The sequence below is a fragment of the Macrobrachium nipponense genome, chromosome 19, assembly GCF_015104395.2.
Source record: "Macrobrachium nipponense isolate FS-2020 chromosome 19, ASM1510439v2, whole genome shotgun sequence".
NCBI lineage: Eukaryota > Metazoa > Arthropoda > Malacostraca > Decapoda > Palaemonidae > Macrobrachium > Macrobrachium nipponense.
In genome coordinates, this window is record NC_061088.1 from 2,830,069 (window position 1) to 2,849,546 (window position 19,478).

Below are 19,478 nucleotides of genomic sequence, written 5' to 3' on the forward strand. Positions count from 1 at the left end.
TTGTAATGTAAGTAAAACATTAAAATGATATTGTTAAACTACAATAAAGTTTTGTACATACTTACCTGGCAGATATATACTTAGCTATAGTCTCCGACGTTCCGACAGAATTTCAAATCTCGCGGCACACGCGACAGGTAGGTCAGGTGGTCTACCTTACCCGCCGCTGGGTGGCGGGCGTATGAACCAATCTATTTCTCCAGCCAGATTTGTTTCTTTCACCTGTCTCCTGAGGGGAGGCTGGGTGGGCCATTAGACGTAGATAGCTGCCAGGTAAGTATGTACAAAACTTTATTGTAGTTTAACAATATCATTTTTGTACATGAACTTCCCTGCCAGATATATACTTAGCTGATTGGCACCCTTGGTGGAGGGTAAGAGACAGCTAAAGTAATAAGGAGAGATAAGAAAACAACTGATGTTGTAGGATATAAATAACCTTGGTTCTTACCTGTTCAGGCAGAAGACTTCATTGATATTGTCTCTGAGTCTGCGTTGCCTGGAGAGCTACAGCTAGGACGTGACCTGATGCTGAAAGACTCTCGGATCTACCACTGGGATATGTGATCCCTTTGTGTGGTAGAATCCAAGTCGGATCCTGTTAAGGGAGTTCGTCCCTATCTTAACAGGTCCTAACCACTACTACTGCAAGGAGCCACACTCATCAGACCACCTAACCAAACTACTAAAGATTAGTATTACAACCTAAAGAGATGCCTTCATGCATCCTCTTTAAGGCAACCAACAACAACAAATACAAGGGGGAAAAATTTATACTAGCCTAAACATGGATGAGTTCCATGCTCCCTGCCCCAGCACTGAATCCGCAGATACGTACGGGCCCCAAGGCGAAGCATTTTTCGTAAGTGATTCTCATCACGTAAGTAGTGGTTCGCGAACACTGACTGACATCTCCAGAATGTTGTCTCCATCAGATTTATTCGCACGGACATATTCTTGTTGAAAGCAAGAGAAGTTGCTATGCTCTTACTTCGTGTGCTTTCACTTTAAGAAGCCTAAGATGTTCTTCTCTGCAGGATCCGTGTGCTTCTTTGATGAGGTCTTCTCAAGAAGAAGGACAATGCGTTCTTCGACAATGGACGAGTAGGCTCTTTTACTGAACACCACAGGACCTCTCGGTTGGCTTTCAGTTGCTCTTTTCTTCTAAGGTAGTATTTCACCATTCTCACTGGGCAAAGAGTTCTCTCGGGTTCTTCTCCTACCAAAGAAGATAACCCACGAATCTCGAAGTTCTTGGGCCATGGACTTGATGGGTTCTCATTCTTTGCAAGAAAACCAGGAAGGAAAGAGCAAATGAGAGAGTCCTCCTTAAAACCCACATTACCATCAATCGCCTGAAGCTCACTCACTCTTCTGGCGGAAGCTAGAGCCATCAAAAACAGAGTCTTCCTGGTAAGGTCTCTGATGAGGCCCTGAATAGGGGGTTCAAACCTAGAGACCCAAGGAAATTGAAGACTACATCCAAATTCCAGCTAGGTGTCTTAGGAGACTGCATTTTCGTTGTATCAAAAGACCTAATAAGGTCCTGTAGGTCCTTATCTTCCGATAAGTTGAGGCCCCTGTGCCTGATGACATTCGCCAACATACTACGATAGCCTTTAATCGTCGAAACGACTAAGCCACATTCTTGTCTTAAGAATAAAAAAGAAGTCTGCAATTTGATTCACAGAGGTACTGGAAGAGGAAACGTTATTCCTCTTGCACCATCTTCTGAAGACATCCCACTTCGATTGGTACACTCGTAAGGTGGAAAGACCTCCTCGCTCTAGCGATTGCCTTAGCAGCTGCTGACGAAAAGCCTTTCGCTCTGACCAGTTTCTGGACAGTCTGAAGCCAGTCAGACTGAGAGCGGGGAGGTTTTTGTGGTACCTGTCGAAGTGGGGCTGTCTGAGTAGATCGCTCCTTAGAGGAAGCGATCTTGGAAAAATCCACTAGCCATTCCATCACCTCTGTGAACCAATCTTGTGCTGGGCCAAAAGGGAGCTATCAAAGTCATCCTCGCGGAATCTGACTCTGGCGAACTTTTTTAAAGTCAACCCCAGCCCAATCTTGAAGGGGGGAAAACGCGTATACATCGAGTCCTTCCAATCGAGTAGGAGAGCGTCTATCCCTATTGCTCCTGGATCCGAGATGGGCGAGCAATACAGATCCAGTCTTTTGTTCTTTGAAGTTGCAAACAGGTCTAAGAGAGGCCTGCCCCACAACTTCAAAAGGCTCTGGCAAACATCTTGGTGCAGAGTCCACTCTGTGGGAAGGACCTGATCTTTCCTGCTGAGGAGATCTGCCCTTACATTCCTTTCTCCCTGTACGAATCTGGTGAGAAGTTTTATCCCCCTTTCCCTTTCCTTCGGTCCACAAAGAAGAAGATCTCTTGCTGTTTCGTACAGAGAGAAGGAATCGTCCCCCCCTGTTTCCTGATGTATGCCAGAGCCGTGGTGTGGTCCGAGTTTATTTGCACAACTGCTCCTGTCACATCTGACTCGAACTCCTTCAGAGCAAGCCACACGGCTATTAGTTCTTTCCTGTTGATGTGCCAGGAAGACTGGTCCCCCACCCAGGTTCCTGACACCTCCTTGGTTCCCAGAGTCGCCCCCAACCTGTTTCCGACGCATCGGAGAACAACACCAGGCTGGGGTTCTGGGATTGAAGCGGCAGTCCCTGCGAGAACTTGTCGGGATCCGCCCACCATGCTAACTCCTTCTTGATTTGAAGAGAAAATTGACAGGGAGAACTTCAAATCCTGAGAAGGACGACTCCAATTCCGATGAAGAAAGAATTGGAGCGGTCTCAGGTGCAACCTTCCTAGGGAAACAAATTGCTCCAGTGAGGAGAGCGTCCCCAGCAGACTCATCCACTCCCTCACTGTGCATACTTCTTTCCCTAAGAAGGTTGTTACTTTTTTCGAGTCCCCGGGCTATCCTCTCCTGTGACGGAAAAGCCCGAAAACTCAGAGAGTTCATCTGGATCCCCAGATAACAAACGCACTCTTGAGCGGGAATCAGACTTGACTTCTGCAGATTGACCAGAAGTCCTAAGGAATAAGTCAAATCCAGGGTTTTTCTTCAAGTCCTTCAGACAACGATCTCGGAATTGGCCCTTATAAGCCAATCGTCGAGATAGAGCGAAATCCTCACCCCTTCTAGGTGAAGCCATTGTGCCACATTCCTCATGATGGCCGTAAAGACTTGGGGGGCCGTGGAGAGGCCAAAACACAGGGCCCTGAATTGGAAGATTCTTCCCCCCATCATGAATCTTAGAAAACTTCCTCGAGGAAGGATGGATTGGTACGTGGAAGTAAGCGTCCTGTAAGTCCAAGGACACCATCCAGTCCCCTGGACGGAGTGCTGCTAACACCGAGGCAGTGGTCTCCATCGTGAACTTCTTCTTTTCGACGAAGAAGTTCAGGGCGCTTACATCCAACACCGGTCTCCATCCCCCTGACGGATTTCGGAACTAGGAACAGGCGGTTGTAAAAGCCTGCCGAAAGATGATCTGCCACTAGTTCGATCGCCTCCTTTTCCAGCATCTGATCTACCGCTAGTCGGAGGGCTTTGATTCATGATGGGGTCCCTGTATCTGGCCGTCAACTCCCTCGGGGTATTCGTCAAGGGAGGCCTCGAAGAGAACGGATTAGATAGCCCTTCCTCAAAATTGACAGGGTCCAGGCATCTGCGTCTTTCTGGGCCCAGACTTCTGCAAACTGTAAAAGCCTGGCGCCTACAGTTGGTCTGAAGGACTTGAGTCTTACTTGGGAGGTTTGATTGACTTCGTAAAAGTCCTCCCTCTTCTATTTGGTTTCCGACCTCTGAACGAAGAGGATCTAGAGGTAGAAGCCCCTCGAAGGGTTCCTGAGAGGTCGGCTTAGCTTTCTTCGTCTTAGTCTGGAAGGTAGGGCGCGGCTTCCTTGCAGACTGCGCTAGAAGGTCCTGCGTAGCTTTGGCAGAGAGAGCCTTCGAAATGTCTTGAACCAGGTGTTTAGGAAACAGCTGCGTAGAGAGGGGGGCAAAAAGCAAAGACGATCTCTGAGCATGTGAGACAGACTTTGTTAAAAATGAGCAAAATACTGATCTTTTCTTCAAGACCCCTGCTCCAACAGTGAAGCTATTTCACTGGCCCCATCCCTCACCGATTTATCCATACAGGATAAGACACAATTCAAATCCTCCGGAGAAAACCAAAACGTGTCCGGTCCTTGAGTTTCTTGGCTAGGACTCCGAGGGACCAATCGAGAAAGTTGAAAACTTCCAAGACTCTAAAAATGCCTTTTAGAATGTGATCTATTTCATTCATTGCCCACGTAGTTTTTGGCCGAATTCAAAGCTGATCTTCTAGTGGCGTCTACTAGTGCCGAAAAATCTGCGTCAGCTGAAGACGGAAGGCCCAGTCCCAAGGGTTCTCCTGTCTCATACCAAAATCCTGTCCGTCCTGAAAGCTTCGACGGAGGGAAGGCAAACAATAGTTTTTCCCCTCTTCTTCTTTATGTACGCATCCATGAACCGAAACTCTTGAGCGCTTTCTTCATAGAAAGAGTCGGTTTTTTCATTCTCACACACGAAGATCCTTTCGTTGCTTTCGCTGTGGAGAACAACGAGTGTGGAGAAGGAGGAGCAGTAGGGCTCAAAGACTCTCCGAACTCCTGAAGGAGAAGCTCTGTGAGTTTCTTGTACGAAGAAACTGTGCCGATGTATTAGTTTCTTCCTCAGAGGCTTCCTGGTCTTCTTGAGGAGGAGAACGGGGATGAGGATCCTTATGAGAATCCTTAGATGATTTCCTAGCTGGGGTACAGTGCGATGAAGGAGACAAACGTCTTGAATGAGGAGAAGATTCCAAAGTAGAGAGGCGTACAGGAGAACGACGAGTTGTAAAAGAAGGACGCTTATCCGAAAATTCTTGTCTAAACTCGCATTCCTTCCTAAATGCAGACAACTCTTAACAGCAAAAGAGGAAGGACTCCTTTCTCTAGAAAGACCACGTCTATCCCTAGGGAAACTACGAGAGGGAGAGCGCCTGCTAAGATCCTGGCGCCGATCGTGAGGAGAGCGGCTACTAGGCGCCGAGCGCCTATCTGTCACAGGGCGCTTAGTGGAATCCTGGCGCCTACCAAGCGGCGAAACGTTGCTAAAAATAGGGCGCCTTTCAGGAGCAGGGCGCTTGAGAGGCTCTTGATGCCTACGAAGCGGAGAGCGGCTGCTACGCTCCGAGGCGCTTGAATGGAACAGGGCGTTCGGCGAGATCTTGGTCCTTACCAAGGGGAGAACGTCTGTAAGGCTCCGAGCGCCTAACAGAATCAGGGCGCTTGAGGCGTTCTTGACTTCTAGCAAGAGGAGACCGATCAGGAGTAGGGAGTCTCGAGAACGAAGAGCGCCTACTAGGAGAAACGAAGCAAACGAGGATCAAGGTGTCTTTCTCCAGGAGAACAGCTACTAAAAGAATGACGCTTACCAGGAGCAGGGCTCCTACTAGACTCTTGATGTCTTACAGGGGAGGAGCGAACTCCATGCGATGAGCGCCTACCAGTCACGTTATCCGACGCCCGACTACAGTAGTCGGAAGGAGAAGTGCGCCTACTTTCAGAAGGGCATTCCCTAGGTTCTCTGAGAAGACGAGGAGAAGAAAGATGAGACGGAGACGACGAAATAAGTCTTCTATGACCTGAGCGACTCTCTTCTTCTTGCACGAACTCTAGAAGAAGGAGAAACAGAAGGGGTCTGAGCGTCTACCCGAGGCAGGAATCCGATTTGGGGAAATATCTTCATAGTCCAAGGAGCGCCTATCCGTCGAATGGCGTCTCGACACCTCCGAGCGGGAGTGGTGTTCCTCTCGTGAAATGTTACGATGTGTAGAAGTATCCTCAAAAGAAGGAGATCGCCGATTACAAGGAGAGCGCTCTTCCGACGAAACGCGCCTCGATCTCTTGATAGGGAGAGACAAATCCTTCCTTCTACGCGATCTCGATGCCAAGGAGTCCGCCAAGGCTGTGATCTGAGCTTGTAGGCCCGCTAGCACTCGAGAAGGAGAGTCCCCAGGATCTTCTTCCGAAGCAAGCTCAGCGCGAGGCGCGGGAGACAAGAAGGAGGGCGATCACCGGATCTCCTAGGCTTCTTTGCTTGCAAGGAAGCTACCTCAGAAAAGTCTTCTGGGCTGGACGCTAACGTACTGAAGGGAGCCTCCGCAGCCCTCTTCAACGGGCGTGACGCCTCCTTAGAGCTCCAACCACGCTTCGGCGAAGGAGAAGAGGATGACGAAAAACACTGACGAAGAATATTCTTCTTCTTACGATCCAGGCAGCCTGGGAGCGAACTTCAGGACTGCCGAGGGGACGCCTGACCGGTGGGGGCTCTCCCTAGCCCTCCTGCGGCTTTCGACTTTCCTCCTCCACTGGAACTGGGAGTCTGGAAGAGGTCTAGGCCTGGAGGCACTAAGGAGCCGGTCAGACGCACCCTCCACATCACTGGGTGTACACTGCACTTATCATCACTGACACTCTTACCTTGATCAGTACGAAGATTCTTGTCTTCCTTAGAACACAAGGAAGCTTTTGAGGCCGCCACCTCCGAAGACGAATCTACGGCTTCGGTGCGGGGAGCAGGAGCTGAGACCTGGGAGGAAGGTTCTAAAACTACATTAATGTTAGTTTCACTCTCACTCATTCTCGACCTGCTCGAACTCCTTGAAGAAGCTTTACGTACCTATCCCTTTCAAGTTTCCTAATATAAGAAGAAAGAGCCTTATATTCATCTTCGTTCAAAACCTCACACTCTTGACACGGGTTACTAAACGAACATTCATTCCCCTACATTTAACACAGAAAGTGTGAGGGTCAAAATCCGCAGCTTTCGGTAACCCTCACCTTACATCCATCGGTCAAACATACTCTAAACAAAACCGGAGTTTTGGAAACAGAATCAAAATCAGACATTCTACAGGAAAATCCAGCGCAAAGTCAATAACGGTCCCACAATCAGCGTATGCCAAGCCAAACATAGAGCGAATACGTCACCAAAATGTCCAAATCAATCTCCAGGCAAGCGAGAAATGAAGAATATATCGGAATGAAACGACAACAGTTGTTATCGCTTCAGCGACAGAAAAAAATCTGGCTGGAGAGATAGATTGGTTCATACGCCCGCCACCCAGCGGCGGGTAAGGTAGACCACCTGACCTACCTGTCGCGTGTGCCGCGAGATTTGAAATTCTGTCGGAACGTCGGAGACTATAGCTAAGTATATATCTGGCAGGGAAGTTCATGTACAAAAATGTGATTGCACTGTATTTAATTTCTAATATACATGCAGAGAAAATAGATAATGAAAAACTGCAATCATTACACTACATAATAGGCAAATATACTTTCACTCAAAGATTCTCATAAAGTATACTACACTATATATGAGGTCTGGATCAGTAAATACTAAACATTTTTCAGCATTCACTGTGGTTAGTATTTTAGTAATCAAAACTACCAACATGCTACACATAGTACAAAAAACTATCAGAATCTACAAAAAAATTTATATCTTACTTCTGGCAATGCAGACTGAAATTCACTCAACCCTCGTATGAAAGCAGCAAATTCATTGTGCTTTCTTATGATATCCTGAAGCTGCGAGTATAGACGACGGTAGACGTGGGACGGAACATTATCTTTTAAAACAGCCTGTTGTGCTTCCAACTGCTCTACTTGCACTTCACCTAATTCTAGTTTATAGCGCAGCTTCTTTATCAACTTGGCATAAGTGCGAACTTTCTGAAAAAAGTAAATAACATCTAAAGCTCTATACAATAAAGAAATATCTTATTTAATGGGCAACAGTCCTTTTCATATGCTCTACTTAACTCCAAAACATTCCTCAAAAAATATTAAATGTGTATGATCAAACAATGTTAGCAAATAGACACATGTTACTTATGTGAGGTAGAATACAAAACTGTACCCAAAAGCTTATCATCCGTTAACTAGACCACTGGGTCATACTTTGAAACTTTCATGCATGAAGGATTTATTCTGAAAAAATAGAGTGAAAACCAGAAAAACATAAATCCCAAACATGTAAGTAGGAAAGGACTGATGGAAATGGATGAAAAGTAAAAGACTAACATGCTATTATGATGTTTATTGAAATAAAATAAAATTATGAATAGTGCTCTGTACAGTATTGTAATGATAATGGTGAAAAATGGAGCAAGGTCAAGTTAAGGAAGTGGATCTTTAGTGGGTAGACACCAAATGGAATGGATAACAGCAAAAGGCAGAAAGCAAAACAGCAAGGGTCCAAGGATCACTGCAAAGAACCTTAGGTACAGTGTGCACAAAACCCTATGTAGGCAATAACCACATTTGGGAAAAATACAGTTCTTTACCTGTTTCAACTGAGTGCATTCTTCTAAATAGCTCTTATTTCTGTCATTAAAATTTGTTTGAAGAGCTGCTATTCTTGCACGAAGTTGGTCTAACTCCTCCTGGTGAGAAGCCTGCTGCTCGGCCATCAGTCGTTGCCCAGTATCAAGCTCTTTTTTTGCATCTTTTTTAATGGTTTCTTGTACACTTTCATGCTCTTCAACCCTAGAAAGACATCAGGTGATTTACAAAACTTAACAATGAGTAGTCTTTGATACCTTAACATAACGTAAGATCCTTTTGCTCCCCACTTGCACAAATTGTAAACAACTGCCTTACTTCAAATTATTTTAATACTTTAGGATGTCAAACGATGTAGTACGTATTTCACAAGTAGATCTATTGCAATTTATTAACAACTCTTTAACAATTCATTTTATGACTTTTCTTCAAATCTAAAACAATAACAATAGTCTAGTCCTGGGACTTTATAGAGCTGAGACAGTCACAACAAGAAAAATGGACTACGGTGAAATTAACAAATATCATCAAATTAAAAGTTAACTACTGGATAACACAGATAGGTTTTCATTAGTAAGTTACCTAGTTACATAAAACCTTACATATTCTGCTCCAACCATATTAAAAGTAAACTGCTAAGCTTTACTGCTACACAAAATTCATATCTATATATATGGAAGTGTTATGAACACTTTTCCTGCAAATTCATTCAAACTGTATGGTGCAGAATGTCGATCATCAGGGAAAAAGACCAGGAAATTATTCCAGAGGTATAAATATTTGTCAGTTGTACTGCCTGCTCACAAAGGGTTAATAATACTAATTGTACTTAAACCTAATTCAACATAAACAGAATATGAGCATTACTTGTTCTTAAGATGTTTGATTTGCTGATGAAGTTCAGCATTTAAGCTCTGCAGTTCCTCAGCTTCAGCACGGTGTTGGTGAATTTCTTGCCGTAGTACAGAGCTGTCTTCTCGCTCCTTCCGAAGCAATACTTCCAGGTTCTCCAAGGAAATGACACGGGCCTCCAGCACTACCTTCTCCCTCTCCACTTCACGAAGCCTCTCGAGCGTACGCTGTTCCTTGGCCTCTATTTCACTGACTTTGGCATCACTCTTACTTTCAAAGTTATTCAGTGTAGCTTCAAGGCTCTGAAATTACAATACAGGACAATTCACAACTGTGCTGTCTTATGCATGAACAAGTACTGCAACCAATTTTGCATAGTATAAATACTAACACAGGTTAATTTATCTTTACATGCTATACCTAAAACAATAGTAATAACAATGCACAGTAGAAATGAGTATCAGTTAGCCTTATTTTGCCTACAATGTAGTTATAGATATTTATGAGTTCTAATACATGTCATTCCAAAATACTTCTATGTGACACTATGTAAAAAGGGTACTACATTAATAAACTAATTTGTCAAAGTTCAATATCTTTAGAGTTTACCGTTTATAAATGACACCAATGTATGCTTTATATCAAAATCACTCTACTAACATTAGCTCACTTCAGAAATGTTCAAATGTCCAAATCTTTTGTTTAAAAGAATTGAGGAATGAGTGTGGCATTACACATCCACTTGCACATACTATCTGTCTTATCAGCAATTGACTGAATCTCTTTTCATGCATCTGCAAGGGTGTTGAGAGCTGGCTGATTTCCCCAAATCTCATTTCTTAAAGAGTTCTAGGGATCACAATTAGGTGTTTGATCATTCTTTTCACCTTGTCATCAATCCTTTTTTCTTCTCTTACACCTGAGTGAAGAGTGAAAATTGGCATTTGCTCTCAGCCAGGTGTGGAAATTTAGTTTTGATTACTATTAAGAGGCTCAATACAGATAATCCCTCTTTTAAGCCAACCAAAGAGTAAAATAACATTATCTCCCTTCCCTATCCTCACGATTTTGTACTTATGATCATTACTTCAATATCATTTTCAGTATTATACTGAAGTCTTACATAAGTTACAACATATGAGAGCTGTAACATTCTATACATGAAAATATGAAATTTCAACTATTTTCTTTTAAGTTTCTCAATAAATTCTAGGAGATGACTCAGCTTCTATTAGTTCAGGATAAATTCAAAACCCCCATTGGTACAAGGGCTCAAAGGACAGTAAAAGGAATCAACCAAATTCTGAAAAGCATTCCCATGAAATATGGGGAGGGGGGGCGGCAAAAGGCCGTCATTTTTTACTAAATGTCACTATGTATATAGAAAAACAAATGGAATAAACAATTACATCACACTACTAATTGCATGTAACATAGTTTGATTTAAAAAACAAGCAGCATAGCTGCTACCAATTCCACTCTAAAACCTGGCAAACACATTTAACAACGTGTAACAAACCTTAATGCGATCTTGCAGAGCTGCATTCTGCTGTATAAGTTGCTGTGAATTAGAAAGCATAGTCTGTTTTTGTTCAGCTAACCTCTTTTCCATCTCCAACTCTTTAGCACTGGCTCGTTCCTTGACCCGAACTAGGACTGATTTTTCCTCCTCCAGCAAGTTCATCAGTTCTGGAAAATATATTAGCAAAGTACTTCATAAAAGCATGGATTGCCAACATATGTAATGAATGACCAGGCAAACACACTGATTAATGTTATTCTTGCCTTGAAAGAATAAAAATTCTTGAAAATCCATCAATTCTGTAAAGCTGTTGATAACTGAAATCACATTATAGAACCACACACTTAAAAAAGCTATACATATTCTGTACCAGAAGAAATAACTTTGCTTTTGTTTTTGTATAATAAGGAATGTATTCTGTTATGGAGGAGTAACTCAGTAACATTACTAGACTCAACAAAAGGTTCACACAATGAATCAAACAGCCATTCTTACTTACATGAAATGAATTAGATACCTTTGATTCTGTTGGTGGCCCCAGAAGCATCTTGTTCTAACTTTTGGCGAAGCTGAGAGGCTTCTGTCTGAGCTGCTGTTAACTGGATCTTGCACTGCTGCTCCACTTCTGATACACGACTCTGTTATGAGGAACAATTTTAATGAGAAAAATCCTAAAGAACTTCATTTCCAATAGGTCTTTTAACCATAAAAAATTGGCTTTCCTACACTACTATGAAATATCAAATTCTGTTTTTCAAAGTCTAATTTTAAAGAGGCCACAGTACTGAGATAGGACAAACCATCTATAACCACACTGCCTCATCTACAGCTGTGATTTCCAGTCTTTTTGGACTCATGGTGCTATTTTCTAGAAAAGTACTCAAAAGACCCTTGACCCTCTGCTGCACATTCACAATAAAAAAATCAATGAATTAGTTTAGAACACTGGTAGCCACTTATCATTTTTCTTTGAATATTCACTGAATATTGAAGCAGTGACAGCTTTGTTAGAAATAGCAAGTTTAAACTCATCCTTCACCATTAAATATGAAGGGCTAGCAACTGCTACCATGTTTATTGGACATACTACACACAAATACAGAATGTACATTGTCCTAAAGGACTAAGATTTTCTTTGAATTTATAAGAAAAATCCCTTTTACCATGGCCAAATACCACACAATTCTTCCCACACTCATTTCCACCACACTATGTAGTTCACATGTATGTACAGTTCTGTACCACCAGAATATAACTGACTCATGTACCAATAAATTTAAGGAAATACCATAAAAGAAAATTACCTTGACTAATTGCTGCTGGTGTCTTTCAGAGTTCAGAGTTGTTGTTATTTCTCTCACAGTTACTCTTTCTTTGTCAAGATCCCCTGTCACCTTCTCCAAGTCTTCTTTCAAACGATTTTTTTCCTCCTGTAGGTGTGCAAATATTATTACATACTGTAATTCCATGGCACTATTACAGTACATCTGTACTCATATACTAAAGCCTTAAACTTAGCATAACCACAACATAATATTTCTTACACAGAATAGTATTGTACTTAGCAGTGTCACAAAAATTCTGATGTAAAGATAGATATATATATTGATCCTCTTTCACAATATCTTATGAATATACATAAATATTGGAAATTAATTCTGTTAAAGGCTAGACAATATCAGGCAGATTATATGTGGCAGATATACTAAGTATAAATAGCCCAAATTATAGGTCTGCACATTTCTTAGATCTTTCAGGATTACTGTATACTAATTAACATGAGTTTAACTAAAGAACCAACCTTAAGTGACTGAAGAGATGTCTGGCTTGCAAGCATCCTTTGCTGCCAAAGTTCTTCAGCTTGGGACTTGTCTCTCACTGATTTTTCAACTGCCCTGTTTGCAGATTCTAATTCTTCTTCTGCAATCTGCAATTTGATATAGCTCAGTTATAATACCATAAGCTAAAGGTGTAGAGGGATTGGAGAAAAATGTGCTACTAACTGTAGTAACTAGTAAAAAAAAAAGGTAGTGGTCTAAGGTTTCTCAAAGGGAGGAAGTATTGTATTACAAAAATATCTAGGAGGAATGACAGATAAAGAAACACAGTATAAATAGTTCAAAATATTAGTATCTTGGTCAAGTATGCATACATATAAGGGTGTTTTTCCAGCCTGTTTGTGTTATGCAAGCAATAAGTTGTCAACATGTGTTTATGACATGCTTTACTGTAGTATGGACACATCCTAAGGGATATGATGACTTTCTTGCAACTGCTAAGATGAAAAATGTTGAGGTCATTTCCTTTCACAATCTATTCATAATGAGGTTATCTTTAAAAACTATAAAATACTGAAATCATACGCACAATGGATATCAATCTCCTGGTGAGTAAAATTGCAAGGATCCATGAATTGTCAAATGTTCAAAGGTAAAATTATGATTAATAACTGGGCTTAACAGGAAAAACCCACATAATAATGGTGTGTGGCCATACAACATTACATAATGGGTTGATATATACTACGTACATGCATTTAACAAGTGTAACTTTTAACATAAGCACACCCTCCATATCCAATTCTAGTGAAAGGTTATACTGCACAGTACAGAAATGGAACAAGTATGTACTACATCATCTGCTCATAAACCCCAGAAGCGTCCTATTCTGTCCTCTTTGGAAGTTCCACTATATTATGGTAAACAGCACAGGGCTTTGTGCTGTCACTTGTGCTGTCATTTTTTATTAATGGAGTCTCTTTATACTTAAGGAACCTACTTTTAACCAATTAAAACAAGAACTAAGGGGCATAACTGAATTAATGGAATAAATACATTTACAAATCTGAATGGGGAAAGAAACATAGTTTTCATGTGAAAAAAGAAATTATAAGCACCAAGGTTAACCTTTAGTTACAAAAGTGAGTACTATACAAATATCTCGGAATAATAGCAAGTTCACAGGACAGATAAAGATAATCTTTTAAAAAATTCTGGAAATTACTTCCACAGGGGGATGGCGTGACTCATTTAAATGCATGATAACTGCATTTTACATGCAGATAAACATGCACTAAACATGCACTAAAAATTCAGACTGTCAAAATGAAACAAAAATACTTTCAACTAAACAAATACATCATATGTGCTTTCATATCACACAGAGAATTTTGTAAAATTAGAAAATTCAAAGTTTTCATACCTTGAGCTGCTGATGGAGATGTAAATTTGTTTGCTGTAGTTGTCTGTTTTCATCCATGTACTTATCCTGAACCTCTTTAAGCTGAATTTCCATTCCTCCATGTTGTTTTTCTACCTCTCGTATCTGTTTTGTACATGAATTAGAGCAATACAATTAAAAACTTCTTTAAGATTATCAGACTCAAACTTTCACATGATGAAAATAATCTTGGGACCATACCCTTCAAAACAATTATCTGCAGTACAAACAAAGCCACCGTGCTGCCCACCTACTGAAGCAGACACTTGGTACATACTAATTGCACACATTCTTCAGACTGTATGTTTCTTTCAATCTTTTTAGCAGTTCCCTATTTGCCTTGAAACCTTCCCTTCAATTCATTGTGAGATACATCAGCATTTTGGATGTGACTAAGTAACCAAATTTGTGTTTTTGACTTCAGAATTTATCACTGTAGTTGAGTGTAAGTAAGGTTACACTCACCTGAGCTTGATACTTGAGCTTCAGCTCATTTATTTCCCTTGTATGCCTCTCCAAGGCTGCAGCTAACTCAGTTTTGACCAAGGCATTCTCATAGCGGTATGTAGCCAAAGTCCTTTGTAACGTGAGATCAGTTTCACGAAGTCTTGAGGTACCACTATCACGCACTGGCCCAGTTTCGGCCAATGCATGATCATCACTGCTATCAGAGGTGCTCATCTGAAATGGTAAGTCGACAATTATTCCTGACTTTACATAAAATTCAAATGCATAAATCAACAGTCATCCTTAAATGCAAGCAAGTAAAAGCAATTTTACATGTATAATATAAATGTCAGCACATTTATATTATCCAGTGGCTGTACAAAGCAACCATTGCACAGGTGTCTGATTTATAGGCAGTGGTTATAATACTCATATCACTTGCATAATTGAATTTCATAACATGTCCAAAAGAAGCATCCAGCACCCTATTTTTTGGTCTTGTAAAATTCAGATCAACGTTTCAGATAAGACAGAATATGATTCCTCATAATTTATATGCACTCAAGGTCATGGGCCTCTAAACAACCAACCAAAAAAACCTTCAATTATTTAGAATAATCTAGTTCTTTATATTTTCCTGTATAATGTGTCGGCTTTCTAGTGAAATTTTCATAGTTAAGAATAGGTTTGATGTTTCTGTTACAGTCTGAGACTTCGCTCATGAAACTCCTGAGCTCAACTGTATGACATGTAGTTTACCTGACATCGGAGTGCTAAAGTACCGAATAGAAACCGCACCAGCTTAATAAGCCTAGGCAAAACACAGACTAGCCTATACCAAGTTATCTACAGCGTTTAAATGCATTTTTGGGGTAAGTGAGGAGGACCGAGTAACGAGAGTTAGGTTAGGCTGGGTTAGACCTACATTATTGTCACTATCAAACCATAACTGCTCCTGATTCACATTGACAGAAAAATAGGTGCTTTACGGCACTCTCGGTCTAGTTAGGCCTACATCAAAGGGGGTGCAGATTAGGGCCAAGTGCTCTACTAAGTTAGGATATTAGTAGTATCTTTATGTTTTCTTAACAATGTTTTGTCGATTTTTTGCAGGGGATCCAAAGGCCTGGATTGCTGAAATCTTAGCAGGAGGGGAAAAACATCGAAACAAAAATAAATTAGGCCTAGCCTATTTTTACGGACCACATTTATTTGAAATAGGTAATAGGTAGGTACCTAGCCTTAGCTTATCTTTGGTTAGTAAACTACCTACCATAATTCTATTCGGATTCACATGCTGTGGTCTAGGTAAAGTCTTATCCCAATTGTTAGCTAATGTTTCAACATTCATTTCCATAGGGGTGATAGGTATTAAAGTAAAAGTATCTACTAATTAATGACACTTCGCTGACAAAAACATTGACACTGTTGGTTGTACCTACGTAGGTACTACAAACTTTACTGCCTAGTAGTAGCTACCTAGGTAGGTAATAGCTACTAGGTAGGTAGCTACCTACCTATTACTTGGCTAGTTACTATCTAGTAGCTAAGTACCTACCTACTAGATAAATCTCTAGCTTATTTATACTAATACTACATTTCGGGTCAAATTTAGGTACTACCTAGGCTAGTATATAGGTATATAGGTAGGTATACCTATATACCTACTACCTTATAGCTTGCTACCTACCTAGTACTAGCTACCTAGCCTACTACCTACCTAGTATACACAAATCAAAAGGCTATACAAAATATAGGTATTAAAAAAAAATTGTTACCTCAGAAAGAAATCGATTCTAGACGTCAACGCACGGCATAACTGTCTTAATTAACAACAACGACAACTGCTCTACGAAGTTTTGCTAACTTTGCAACTGTCAAATCATGTTTACTTTGCAAGGAATGTCCTGAAAGGCAGCTATTTGCTTAAAAGTCAGCTTCAGCCATTTTTAGGGGAGCTATATGTATGCTAAATAAAATTGTTGTTGTTTCTCATGTAATTGAAGAGGACAAAAAAAGACCTTATATCTCTTCTAGAATTTGGTCTGTCTGAAAAGCTTAATGAACTTGAATGCTAACTAGCATTTAATCTAGGGGAGCTATCAGTAAGTTAGAAGAAGTTGTTATTTCTCAAACAAAAAAAATAAGACTTTCTAACTACTAAAGCAAAATAAAAGGAGAGGACTTAAGAGTCTTCCGAAATTTGGTTTACTTATTTCTACGTGAAAAGTCTAAAAAGTTTGAATAACAAATAACTTATATGAATATAACATAATTTAATCTTTCGTCCTCAAATTTCCCTGTAAGGAAAGGGCTGTGACTTAGAAGGTTGTGCATGTCCATGGTAGCGGTATCCAGAAAGGTACATTGTAGTGCATTGTATCAGTACCTTAATTTTAACTGTCACCAAAATACCCATTAGCCTCAAGAGAATCGAGCCATCCGCTGTGATGGAAATATATATATATATAATATATATAGAGGTATATACAATGAGGGCAGGGGAAGCACATTAACAGGTCAAGGAACTCATATTTATTAAGTTGCAACGTTTCGAAGCCAACCAGCACGCCTCATTTTCAAGCTAAAAAGTAACAAGATCTAATTAGTACAATAAAATTAAGCTACAATACTAGATATTGTTACTTTTTAGCTTGCAATTGAGGCCTGCTTCGAAACGTTGCAACTTAATATATATGAGTTCCTTAGCCTGTTGGTGTGTCCCCTGCCCGTATTGTATACCTGGGTTTAGAGAAACCTCCGCCTATTGTATATATAATAATATATATATATATATCTATATATATATATATATCATATCATATATATATATATATACTAATATACTATATATATATATATATCTATATATATATATATTTATATAATTTCCATAATAATGTGAATTATCTAGAAAAACTATTACAATATATTTAGACAATAATACATTTCCTTGATAATTCACACCATTGCAGAATTTTCCACAGACCCACTTTTCAATTATGCTGAGGTAGAGTGAATTGAATATTAAAAGGACCATTTGTAGATTAATGCATATAGTATATATGAATCACGGTGGTGTGATAAGAATTCATATATATATATATATATATATATATATATATATATATATATAAATATACATATACATATATATATATATATATAATATATATATATATATATATATATATATATATCTATATATATATATATATATATATATTTCTGTGAGAATCAGCATTCTGAAAACGGTAATTCCCAGTGCTAAACCAAAATGCCGTAGTTGTAACCTTGAACACCAGTAACTTAAGTCTCGTAAGAGTACTTGTGTCCTTGATTGCAATAAATTGCAAGTCTTCCACAAAATCCTGCCGAGGCCAACTAAGTGAGAGACTCGTTTTTATGTATTCGATTAAGTTTAGTGTTGCACTGACATGGTGGATTAGTTATCTGACATATTAAGTGTGTTGTGAACGTAATATAAAGGTGTTTTATTTGCCACGTAAGTTTTGGAAGCAGTCGTTTAGACGACGAGTCTCGGGGTCCTACTAATTGATGGCCCACTAAAGGGCATCCTAGATACCCCAAATGGATTACGCAATCGGCCTCTAGTGGCCTCATTCATCTCCTTGCCCTATTAAGTGAAAGTATCTGTTAAGTTGCTACTACTATGGCCTCTCGTTGAAGGTAGCCCTACGCATTTTGTCGTAGCCAGGTCCCATTGGTACGTTGTAGTAAGACTAAAGTTATTTTGGTGTTATTTTAGTGATCATTCTATTGAAATGGAGTCATTTGGATCCGAAGTAAGGTAGCTCAGGGTGGAAAGGTTGTGGTCAAACAGCACAGACCCCATTTCAGTCCATTTTGTTAAGGAAACGGGTCAGTGCACAGTGTCCTAAGCCAGGTTAGGAAGGTAGCCTAAGTTCTGGTGAGGAACGGTCCAGCGAATAAGAAAGCCAATAGGGATTCGGGAGTCAAATGCATTTTGTCGTGTTTAGTAGTAGCCCCTGGGGTTTTAATTAGCTACAGGCAACAGACAAAAAATATAAGTAAATTCTTAATACTACTACCTAGTAATCAACCAAAATACCATAGATACCTAGTCAGCTTACATGGAAATACCCGACGCAGAGCAATTACTCAGATCTACCAAGGTTAGGTCAAGGCTCTTTTGGTTAGGTAAGTCATAGCTAGCCAGTGCCAAACTACTAGGCTAGGTACATGTCGAAATGGAAATTTATTCCTGCCGATTTGTTTCCCAATTTCAGTGACACTGTGAACCACAAGTTGTAAAAAGAACTTTGTTCCGACACGGCATACAAACCTTCGGTCCTTTTACAATAGGAAGGTACTAGCGGCAGCTGGATAGGTCGTAAGCTTTCGAACAAGGGGTTCGGTAGTTAACTGCTTGTCCGACAGGCGCGCGCGCGCGACTGGGAGGTAAACAAATCACTTTTGCTTTCGGCCTGCTGGCGTGTGGACGTGTATCATCGCTCTCTGCCCGCTTCATCGTCGTTTGCTTTCGCATGATTGTGTTTTTCTTTTTCTATGTATCTAGTGAAACTGAATTGTAAGTACAATCATTTCATTGAATTCAATTGTGAATTAAAGGATCTTGGTTCACAACGCCTCCGATTACCCGAGTGCCGGGACTGAAGGGCGTAATTGCGGGAATTCATTTTCCCAGAATGATCCTCGTATTGTGTATGCTCGGGTGCCGAGGGCGGGAGCGCTCGCTCCGAGCGTATATTGGGTTGGAAATGTGTAGATGAAAATCGTAAGTAAGTGCTCTTTTCATTTATATTTTTTTGACCTGTATGCCCGTTGCCGAACGAATGCGCTCGGCACGGAAACTTATTCAGTATGAAAGTGGAATCGCAAGTACAGTATTCTTTTTCATTTTCATATATTTTTTTTTTTATTGTAGCAATACTCATTTTGGATCAGTTTCCGAGCTTACCCGGAGATTGATCCTTCCCCCTTTTTATTTTGAATGAAGTGAAATCGCAAGTGCAGTTCTTTTTCATTTTCATTTTTTTTATTGAGATTGCATTG

At 40.4% G+C, this 19,478-nt stretch overlaps 2 protein-coding genes across 2 annotated transcripts in view; one reads left to right on the forward strand and one right to left on the reverse strand.

Annotated features, from left to right (window-relative positions):
* The window catches only part of LOC135213641 (golgin subfamily A member 6-like protein 24), a 105,092-nt gene that overhangs the window by 35,150 nt on the left and 50,464 nt on the right, over positions 1–19,478 (forward strand).
* LOC135212326 (myosin-10-like) lies at positions 7,289–16,354 on the reverse strand. The gene is made up of 10 exons (XM_064245739.1): positions 16,199–16,354; positions 14,439–14,654; positions 13,956–14,078; positions 12,556–12,681; positions 12,059–12,184; positions 11,272–11,392; positions 10,752–10,921; positions 9,248–9,534; positions 8,383–8,584; positions 7,289–7,768 (listed from the first exon to the last, which is right to left on the reverse strand). Exons 2-10 carry the CDS (start codon positions 14,652–14,654, stop codon positions 7,514–7,516), a joined length of 1,626 nt encoding a protein of 541 aa, XP_064101809.1. The 5' UTR covers positions 16,199–16,354; the 3' UTR covers positions 7,289–7,513.